Raw genomic sequence first — 10,895 nt, forward strand, 5'->3', positions numbered from 1 at the left:
GTCATGAATAACTTGCTTAAACATAAAAGTATTAGTTCCGTTACAGTTTGATTTCTTTGTATGTATGGATCACTTGGGTTGTTACTGACATCTGGTGAAAATTTCATGTCATTAGCACCTCTAGAAATATATTTACTGAGAAAAATGGTGACGTGTTCAATACTTATTTTACCCGCTGTATAAAATGTTTAGTTCATTTCCTCTCAAAAACAAATTCTTCAAATTTATCAGTTCATTTTTCCAAACCATTGCTGAAATATCAGCAGACGGATCTTTAGAAATGCTAAAGATGTTTAAAACCAAGTTTTTCTTACAGTGGAAATTCCTTCACTGTTGTTAATCAAATGGCTACAAGAGATGGTTCAGATCTTTAAAAACAAGAAGCTGTAGGAAGGTTATAAAMAGTTATTATCTTACCTGTTGTAGATAGCTGTTTGAATGATCCAGGACGAGCTAACGAGTTCACAAGAAAGCTTTTTTTACGACCTAACATCCTCACAGATTTGACTTGACTAAAGTAATAATAGTTTTATTTATAACGCACTTTACATTTACAAAAATGTCAAAGCGCGTTAAAACATAAAAGCAATCCACTACTTCTTTGCCCCATTCAGGCTAGCCGTTAGCTCGTAAATGCGGTCCAAATTAAACAATTTTTCCAAACTGCAAAGAGGTTTTTAACAACAAATAATTTATTTGTTTATAACCTTTCCACAGAAGCCCACTTCAAAAGATCAGAACAACTAACGTATTTTGGGTCTTTGTTCTGTACGCATGTTTTGAAGCTTTGTTTATTCATATTCTCTCCTCTTGCTGTTTACAAACACTGAAAGAAAAAAGAAAGAGTTCCCAGGTATCAGTATATTAGACATTTGTAGTCACGAAAGAGACTTTTGTAAATATCTCGTTACAGATGCTTTGACGTTTCAGAGAAAATACTGTAAAAGTTACTGATTTCCATTTTTCCAATGAAACAAACAAAACAAAACAAAAAAAATCACAGTTCAAATCAGTTTTAAATCACAGGAGAGAAGAAGCGGATCTCGTCACACGTCATTAATAACAACTAGGCTGGAGGAACCCGAGGGGCCTCAGTCAGCCGCACTAACGTAGACGCTCCAAATATTACAGACAATATTTTACAAGCTAACAGCAGCGTACTGCGAMAGAGTGGGCACTCATGGACTTTATGTACAAAGTCAGGCGATGTGAAAAAGCCACCTTCACAGCCAAACCTACAAAACGGATCTAAACCTAATACTGAACATGTAGAAGAGAGAACTGGTATTTTGATTTTTTTTTATGCAGAAGGGTCTTTGTAGYGTGTTCTTGCACAAATTAAAACTTTTAAAATTAGTCGAAATTTTTATGATTCAAAATTCCACACGATGCATCTACGTGTTATATATTTCTAGCCACACTTTCACTGTTTCTCTGCCTTTTTTTTTGTTTTTGTTTTTGTTCCGCTCAAACAAACCATGCAGAGAACCAATCCCTCTACGCTTGAAACGCCGTTCAGCACAGTGGCACTCAATTCAGTCAAATGGGCAGTGATTGCACACTTTCCAAAGAAATGAGTTGATTCACATCAGATCTGATTTTATCCCCGTAACATGAGTGTTCTCAGGCATGACTTTATTTTTTTGTCTTCCCACCCCCCCCATCTCCAAGTCCCTGCAAATTGCTCCCACGGGGCATGGAAGGCAAATGAGCTGATATGTCGGCAACAGATTGAACGCGTCTGTTTTCTACACGGCGACAGTCAACATGTAATCCACCAATATGTTTCCACGACCGCCTATGATTTTTACAGCTATTACTGTGCCGTGTTTCTCTCTCTCTCTTTAGAAAATCACTGGAGTTCCACTTCGTCGAGCTTCTCGAATCAAAATTACTTGAAAGGCTTCTTGAGGCAAGGAGGCAGATGCGCGGTCGTGGCTTCCTACAAAAGCTGCACTCGTGTGAGCTGTAGCGTCGTGGATGTGAAAACAAAGACCAGGCCAAGGAGTAAAGTGGAGGGCTGAAAGCGGTGGAGTTCGGCCGGTGAGCTTCTGGGAACAGCGTTCGATGAGCCGGACTCGTCCAACCGGTGGTTCTAAATGACAAAAATAAATAMATAAAYAAATAACTCAAAGGACTTGACTTGATTTAAACCCCCATAAAACTCATTTAAAACATGCAATGTGGCACTGTAATGGCATTTTCCACAACATTATTTAAACCAAAAAAACCTTCAGAATGAAATCCAGTAAATTTTAGTCTTTTGAGAACCTTAAATGCACAGAATAAAACTTACCGGACAGAACGCCGTGCCCGCTGTTTGATTTGAAACCAGATTTTGGACCTTCAGGGAAAACAAGAAAAATGGTAGAAAAACATTAAATTTGATTTTTTTTCTCCCCCCCCCCTCAACAGACTCAGGTGAATATACTTCAAAGTGTTGTTTTTTCCTTAAAGTACCAATGGATTTAGGGGACTTGTGTGGACCTTTGGATGTCATTTTTCACTTTAAAGTGATGGTTCACATCTTTTGAAGTGGGTTTTTTTTTATTGTGGAAAGGTTAGAGGCATCTGTTATACTTGTTGTGGACGGCTCTTTCAGTGGCATCAGGTTGGAGAAGCCGATAAGCCTGAGTGGGACAAACAACGAAGAGGATTGGTTTTTTTGTTTTTTAACAACTCGACTCAAAATTCTGCACAGCGGTACTTGCCACGTAGAAATTGACAGTGATTTTCAAACTTTGTTGTTTTTTTTGGTTTGTGGGTGCTTTTTGAGAACACAACACCTTCCACCAACTCCACTGGAGAAAAACAACCCGTAGCATCCCACAAGCTGTTGGCAATTTATTTTATTTTGAAAGGATTTTAAAGTGGAAACAATGTTCATGGGTGCGCTCAGCTTTACTGCCAGGATACGTACACATCCCTCCATGTTTATTCAATGAACCAATGACAGAGCGGCAGGATTAGCAGCAGCTCACATCTTTGAGCTCAAAGCTTTTGTTTCATCCGAGGGATGCCCTGGAAGTGCTACAGCTAGCTGACGCTGACACGTGTTTGGGCTTGTTTTAAAATCACAACAATTCATTTAGCTTGGATGCCCATATAAATCCTCAATTTKGTCATTCAAGAAGTTAAATACAACATCAGATATTTTAATTGTTCATAACTTTTTCATGGAACCACACTTCAGAAGAGCTGAACATTCACTTAAAGTACAGGGACTTTTTTTAGATTTAAATATGTAAGAATTAAATCAGGAARCACTAACATTTTATATCTGTGCTTGCTCAAGGTTATAAAAGTTTAATACATTAAAACAGTTCTAGACTTTTTCAGCCCCCATCTAAAAATACCAACTTGCGTTCACACATAAAACTAGATAAAAACAAACAGAGATACAGCGTTGGAGAATAAAAAATGATAAAGTGACTCTTTAATGTTTGGAAACAGAATAAACACTCCATGTTTTGGTTCTTAAGTGGAAAGATTTCTATGAACCAGGGTCCTGGAGAAGAATGATTAATTGCTCTATCAGAGGTCTTTCCTCCTAAAGGATGTTTTACTGGTGATAAATCATATTATCGCTATTGAAAGCCAATATGATAGATTGTTTCGGTTAGAGGAGGCTATGTGATATCATCTCATTTATAAATAAAGCCCCAAAGTATTTATCAGAGAGGAATGGCAAATATCTGGAGAGCGCTGGTCATGAAGATTTTGCCCTAAGGAACCAAATCTGCATCATTACTGTTTGAACCAGGGGTGCCCAAACTTTGTCCCCGAGAGGGCCAATAYAAAGATCTATGAGGGCTGTGGGCCAAATTTAATAATATAATATATGAAATGCAAATACTTTTTAAGTAAAGTCCTTCTATTTTTAAAGGGATCCCTGATTAGTTGTAACATTAGACTTTATTTGATAAACATTGATTTTAACTGTAAAATAAAGACTGTAAAAATACTGTAGCTGTTTAGTTTTGTAAATTTTTTAAAAATATATTTTAACACAGACGGGGCCATTTTATTTGCACGCAAAGCATTCTGGGTAAATAATGACGTGGATAGGTCCTCGGTGTGAGCGAGCTATATCCACCCTGAAGGTTAATCTTGGACAATATCTGATGATCGACTCTTTTAAATGAAACCAGAGAGCGTTGACAGAGAGGAGAAGGTAGAAATGACTCAGCCTGTAACTGAAAATATAGATGGAGGACAACAGAGCTGCTTCATGGAAGAAGAACCTCAGCTTAGCCTGTTAGCTTTGCGCTAGCACCGACATTATATTGTCTTATATGCATTAGCTCAGCGCTAGCACGACAAACAAGCTAAACTGAGGTCCTCCATCCATACTTTCAGTGGCAGGCTGAGTCATTTTTGCGTTCCCCTCTCTGTCATGTGGATGGAGGACCTCAGTGACGAGAGGAGAATGTGTAGCGCTGAGCTAATACATATATATGGTGATAGCATCAGGGCTAACGCTAAAGCTAACAGGCTAAGCTGAGGTTCTTCTTCCATGAAGCAGCTCTGTTGTCCTCCATCCATATTTTCAGTTACAGGCTGAGTCATTTCTACCTTCTCCTCTCTGTCAACGCTCTCTGGTTTCATTTAAAAGAGCCRATCRTCAGATATTGTCCAAGATTAACCTTCAGGGTGGATATAGCTCGCTAGCAGCCTCTCACCAAGGACCTATCCACACTGTAAAAAATGAAATGTTGGATTTACTTAACCATGTTATGTTACCTGGTTCCACTTAACTGAGTTGAGTAAATTCAAAGCAATATACCAGTTTTTTAGCCAAAGAACATGAGTATGTTGCTTTGAATTTACTCAACTCAGTTACAGTAAGTGGAACCAGGTAACATAACATGGTTAAGTAAATCCAACATTTCATTTTTAGAGTGCATGTCATCATTTACCCAGAATGCTTTGCATGTAAATAAAATGGCCACATCCTTGTGATTTATTAACTTTTAGTTTAAAAATGATAAAAACTGAACATCCTACAGTATTATTACAGTCTTTAATTTACAGTTAAAATACATGTTTATAAAGTCTAATGTTGCAACTAATCGTGGATCCTTTTAAGGATTAGGCTAGCAGCCAGTGTGATGGCCCACGTTTATCTTATATTATTTTTTTGCTTTTCTTATAGCCTGTGCCCTCAGACAAAGTTTGCCATATGCTTGGGCAGAAAAGGCTCATGGCACATTTCATAAATTGATAAAATACAAGTTTTTGTGGTCTTATAAAGTGTGCAAATCTACATGTATGCTTAAATCTAATCTAAATATATTTTGCAGTTATATTTCACGTTTAGTCTTAATATATCAAAGATAAAGTAAGCACCATAAGTGAAGACTTTCTGTACTACAGCCCCTTGTAGTCACTGGGCCAACACATGGAATGCCTTTAAGTGGAAATACTGCAAACAGCTGGTGGGCCAGTTCTGGGCACCTCTGGTTTAAACCATTACAAAATTAAACATTGTTATGCATGGAAACTGATGTGGATATATGGTTATGGATGGCTTTGTGTGGTAAAGACAACAACTCCAGTTCTTTCCCACCATTGATGGTTTACTGAGGAGAAAACATATAGTTGATCTTTGAAATTGTATTTAGCCTCTTTCCTCCACACACACCGTCACACTGACTACCCCTTTAGGCCATTTCAGAGGTTACAGAGGCAGCCAATTAGCTTTCACATGACAGMTTCAGAAACTGTGACTCCTCACTGACAGATCATCTTTCTGCCCAGGAGGGTGGATTCTGTGCCTGCCTTCAAAAGCCCACCCCTGACCTACCAACGAGGTGACGTAGTCAGATGTCTGACACTCAGAGGCTTTGAAGACATCCTTTATTGACATTTAGATCGCAAGTTGGTTTCTGCTCTCAATTTGGTTTCTAAAGTTTTCAAAAGCACATAAAGGGTTTATTCATCAAAAGTTTCATCAAGGGTAGTGGACTTGAAATTAAAGGAAATTTTTGGCAATTGTTTTTGCAGGATGCACTTCCTGACTCAAAAAGAAAAAAAATTGTATAGGTCTTCTGGACGGGTTCTTCTCTAATGAAACGTTTCGTCTCTCCTCCAAGAGACTTCTTCAGTCTGAGAGTTTCAGGCAAAATTCAGGCTTTTAAGCCCTGCCTCCATGTGACTGATACTCACATCACATGGCTATCGTTGACACCTAATTAACACTTATTGTTAACAGAGGGTGGAGTGATACTGGCAATGGCCGCTCTGTAGGAGGGGGACAACTGAAAACAGAGGCCTCCACCTCTGTTTAATGATGGACGGTCTTTCTTYACAAAAATGGCTTCTTTTACTCCTCTCTCAAACCAACGTTCCTCTCTATCAAGAATGAGAACATCCTCATCTCTGAAAGAGTGACCGCTGGCCTGTAAATGAGTGAAAACTGCAGAGTTCTCGCCATTAGATGTAGCTCGTCTGTGTTGGGACATTCTTTTGAACAGTGGCTGCTTTGTTTCCCCGATGTATAACTGGTCGCAGTCCTCCTGGCACTTAACAGCATATACAACATTGCTCTGTTTGTGCCGGGGCACCGGATCTTTGGGGTGAACCAGCCTTTGCCGTAATGTGTTTTGGGGTTTGAAAGCCACTGGGACATCATGTTTAGAAAATAAACGTCTCAGTTTCTCCGAAACACCCGCAACATACRGAATAACMDCTGGTTTGGGTCTGGGTTTGGTGACTCAATCTCTAAAAATAAAGGCCCTGATCTCTGCAAGCATTCAGTAAACATCTAAACAATCATGGTTTCTTTAGAGACACTAGGAATAAAGGTGCACCTGCAAAGTCCCACAGATSTCATATGAGTTGCCATTAAGCTTCAGTTGGGTCACATCTGTCAGCAGGTCCACAACATTATTTGTTTGGGCTTTCCCTCTCCGAGTGATGCTGGGCTCTACAGTTGGATTGATTGGGGGTTGGGGTTGCCACACACCAACATCAGTACCATTTCCAAATGCCTGGATGGCGTTACCTAAAAGACAAAAAATCACTGACTTTGAGTTTTGTAAACAACAAATTTACATAGTGTGTATCAAGATAACATGGTAAATATATGCACCATAAAGTAGGACATATCTCAGTATGCCCTCTGAGATATGTTCTCAGAAATTATCCATGATCTATTAAGTGCAAAAAACTGTTACAGAGGCTGTTGGTCAATTGTCAAATTACAGAGCAAGTAATGTGTTTATATGACACAAGATGGACAATTGAAAAAACAAATAATATTTAAATCCACTGCCTCACAGTAAAATGWCAGTCCATAAAAGTGAACAATGTGAACTTACATCAAAAAGAAGAACGGTGACTGGAGGGTAATATATTTAAGAAAAGAAGCAGAATGGAAGAACTTACGCAGACATCGATTGTTGGTGAAAAACTCTGCAAATTTATCACAGTCTGGCTTGCTGTTCCCACTGCTGCTGCAGTTACACCACGGTGACAGGCTAATACCAGAAGACCGCACATAATTGGGTGTCATCACTGTACCTGCAGGACAAAWGAGAACAAGACGACTGTCAGTCGTTGCAGTCCTTACATTAGGGCTGAAACTCTRACAGGACACTTAGAGTTTAACAGAAACTTTTCCACATCTTCAAGCTGAACATTCAGCTTTTTTTCTGACATTCCACGTTATTCACATCAACCCCGATGTCAACAACAACTTCCAAAACGYTACACGTAGCTTCCAACAGTTCTTCTGTCGGCTAACATGCAACTTTCTTTACAGAATCTCCTGCAGATTTCTCATTTAGCCTCTCAGGCTGTAAGCTTAGTTGAATATCTCTCTGGCAAGTTATTTTTTTTATAATTCAATACAAATTATTAATCCATTTTTGGGTAATATCTTACCAATCAGACCAGAATAAGCAAGCAAACAATCAGAATAGTTCTCTCTCAGACAGCCAGATTTGGAGCGAATCTCTGGCTGACAGTTGCTGAAGAAATCTGCCAGCCTCGACCTACAAGAGAAAGATAAGAAACAACAAACAGTCAACAGAGATAACACAACGGAGGAAAAAACTAAACAAAATAGAATTTTATTTATACTTGCTTAGAATATTTTTACTGGGAGAGCGGGGTATGTATTTTCTTAGGTTCATAGTTCAATTCTATACCCCAGTCAAGTAACTATATTCCCTTCAGTYGTTATGAAAAAGCTGTATCCTCTGTATCTTTAAGAACCTACTGTTTCCGACACTCCCACTTCAGCTTGTTTTTAAACAAAGCTTCGGGGAAGGGGTGCTCTGTGTAAAYATGTGCTTTATRAAAATAGGCGGTGCTTTGTACCAGCATGAGTWTAGGCAGCTCCAGATGGCTACAACAGGAGATGCAAGGATGTCTCAAACATGCATGAATGAGTCAAAGAAAAACTCTGGGTATGTTTTGATGAGGAAATGACTTTATAACATGATACAAAGCTTAAAAATGTTGACTTTCCRTAATACCCCCCCYTATTTATTTYTTATTTTTTTAATGGGAGACTATGMATGCAGCTTTAGGACAAAACCTATACTTCGCTAGACTTTCAAYTAATATACTTTTTAAACGTGCTTATATTTCAAATAGTGTATAGAACAAACTATAATATATTTTCTTTAACCGTAGCAATTCCTCATTGATTTCGAACTATAATATACTGTGTGTTTTTTTTCAGGTTATCCTTAAGATTATAAAAGTTTCCATTTCAGCTTTGCAGCAGAGCAGTAGGTTACCAAACAGAACACATACAAATGTGCTTATTAGCATGTATTTAGGTATCTGTTTTCACCATTTGGTTCCTATTTTACTCATTTTGATTGTCCAGATTATAAAAAAGGATGAAAATCAATCTATTTTCTTTAATGTCTCTTAACTTTAACCTAAGTCATGMTCTATTCACTGCAACTTTCAATGAGATTAAAATTTTTTTGGTCACATCCATATGTATGAAGGATTGAGTTATTTTGGGATTTTTATTATTTATATTAAAGCTTCAATTTTACCTGCAGATATAGTTGGTCTTGCACGTATTCTGGAGAGAAAGACAGTTGGGTTTGTCATGATCCTCATAGGAACAGATGGGTACGATGGTTTGTCGTCTGCGCTCGGCACATGCTGTCCTGTCTCCCACTGGACAGGAGCAAAACAGCATCCCGTAGCTGTATTTAGGTGGAACCTTGAGTTTGGAAACAACACAGAAATACAGTGATGTAAAGCTTGCGGCTCTCATGCAATCCACAAGAAAAAAAAAAATCTTCTAGGAAGCATCCATGTTCCCGCAGACACATCASACATCAAGAGTAATGTTCAGTGAGATAACAACACGCGGAGTTGCATTTTATCACAACCGAGACCTCTACAAAAAGAATGGATTAAAAATGAGTTCGATGTAAAAAACATCACGATGAAAGCTTTTTTTTTTTCTCGATGGTTCGTCTCTTGGGAGACATATTAGTTTGARTGTCAACATCAAAGTCAAAYKYAATAAAAGYGCTCGAACTCGCTTAATTACCTTGTCAAAGAACTGTCGTAGAGCCTTGTGGCATTTGCGCTTGTTGCACACTTCAGAAGCGGACACCCTGCTAGTGCAGGGGTTGATGTAAGCCGAGCGATATTTCTTACAAGTGTCATTCAGGTTGCAGGCCTTGGCAGCATTCAAACAGTTGTTCTCCTTAGTGGAAGCAGGTTCGGCTAGGACAGAAGACAGAAATGATTTGAAATCAAGAAATGATGTCTACTTCAAGCCTGAAGAGTCACTTAAATTGAGGAAACGTGTAATATTCAGAAGGTTTTTTTTCTTTTTCTTTTTCTTTTTTTTTGTTAGAGCAGTTCCCTCACAAYGATGCATTTCAAACTAGAATAACAAATGTATATCTTGCATCTCGTTAAACCATCTAATTAAAATCTAACCATGCCTATGAAAGCGCCATTTCCACAGGAAAAACTTAATAAATATCTCTTTGCTCCGGTGTTATACTGTATCAGGTAATTCAGCAATAAGAGATRTTGTGTTACTGGCATTTCTGCCTCTATTATCCAAATGACAGAAAAYTGGAGATTACCCCAGAGATCTGCAGCCAGAGCAAAGCTTAAAATTATCCTTCCAATTTTCCCACAGACATCTTTTGATATTTTAAGTGGTAAAACCTAATCTGTGAGAAATTTGCTCTGAATTYTCCAACTCAAAACATTAAACCTACGAGAGCTTTGAGCCCAAGTGTGATCAGCCGCTGTTGCTTTTATGGTCTCTAACTGACGAATGAATGGAAATAGAGGGAATAAATGGATTGAGGATGACGAAGAGAGGGAAAACAGCAGAGTTCAACGCRACAGGGAACAGGTGTGTGTGGGCATAGCGGAACTAAAGCATAAGAGATGAACTGAAGAAATGGCTGAAAACACAGGAAATAAGCTCAAAGTATTAAAAAWTGAGTAAACTTTAAAAAAATATTATCAAAAACCAACACAAAAATATAGATCTTGACATGTTTATGTCACAGTCTGTTTCTCTAGTGTGTTTTTCCTTGGTTATTTGCTCTTGGTTTGTTTACTGATTTCTCTATGGTTTCCTGTTCAGTTCCTCCTGCTCGTCTCTGCTCTGGCCCCGCCCATTCTCACCTGTTCCCAGTGTGACTCCTCCAGGTGTTCCCTGCTCGTTAGTTCCTCTTTGAATTCTGTCGTGTTTGCAACCCTGTGTCTGCTTCTGTTCCTGACAAATCCTGCCTGTAAGTACGTTTTGCTGCAATCAGCCATTTCTTGTTTAAGAAAGTTTGGTTTAAAGGGAACACATCATGCTCTTAAAAGGATCCATGATTAGTTGTAACATTAGACTTTATATGATAAACATATATTTTAACTGTAATATAAAGACTGTAAAA

General features: G+C 38.4%; 1 protein-coding gene across 1 annotated transcript in view; it reads right to left on the bottom strand.

Annotated features, from left to right (window-relative positions):
- Positions 1-670: 670 nt before the first annotated feature.
- Positions 671-10,895, bottom strand: part of gfra1b (gdnf family receptor alpha 1b) — a gene marked incomplete at its 5' end in the record, with an annotated part of 27,477 nt that continues 17,252 nt past the window's right edge. The window contains 7 exon segments of the mRNA XM_014007592.1: positions 671-2,095; positions 2,297-2,344; positions 6,813-7,006; positions 7,390-7,524; positions 7,888-7,997; positions 9,021-9,193; positions 9,530-9,708. Of these exon segments, the coding sequence (XP_013863046.1) occupies positions 1,943-2,095; positions 2,297-2,344; positions 6,813-7,006; positions 7,390-7,524; positions 7,888-7,997; positions 9,021-9,193; positions 9,530-9,708 (992 nt within the window). The 3' untranslated portion in view covers positions 671-1,942.

The sequence above is a fragment of the Austrofundulus limnaeus genome, unplaced genomic scaffold (genome assembly GCF_001266775.1).
Source record: "Austrofundulus limnaeus strain Quisiro unplaced genomic scaffold, Austrofundulus_limnaeus-1.0 Scaffold43, whole genome shotgun sequence".
In the NCBI taxonomy this organism is placed as follows: domain Eukaryota; kingdom Metazoa; phylum Chordata; class Actinopteri; order Cyprinodontiformes; family Rivulidae; genus Austrofundulus; species Austrofundulus limnaeus.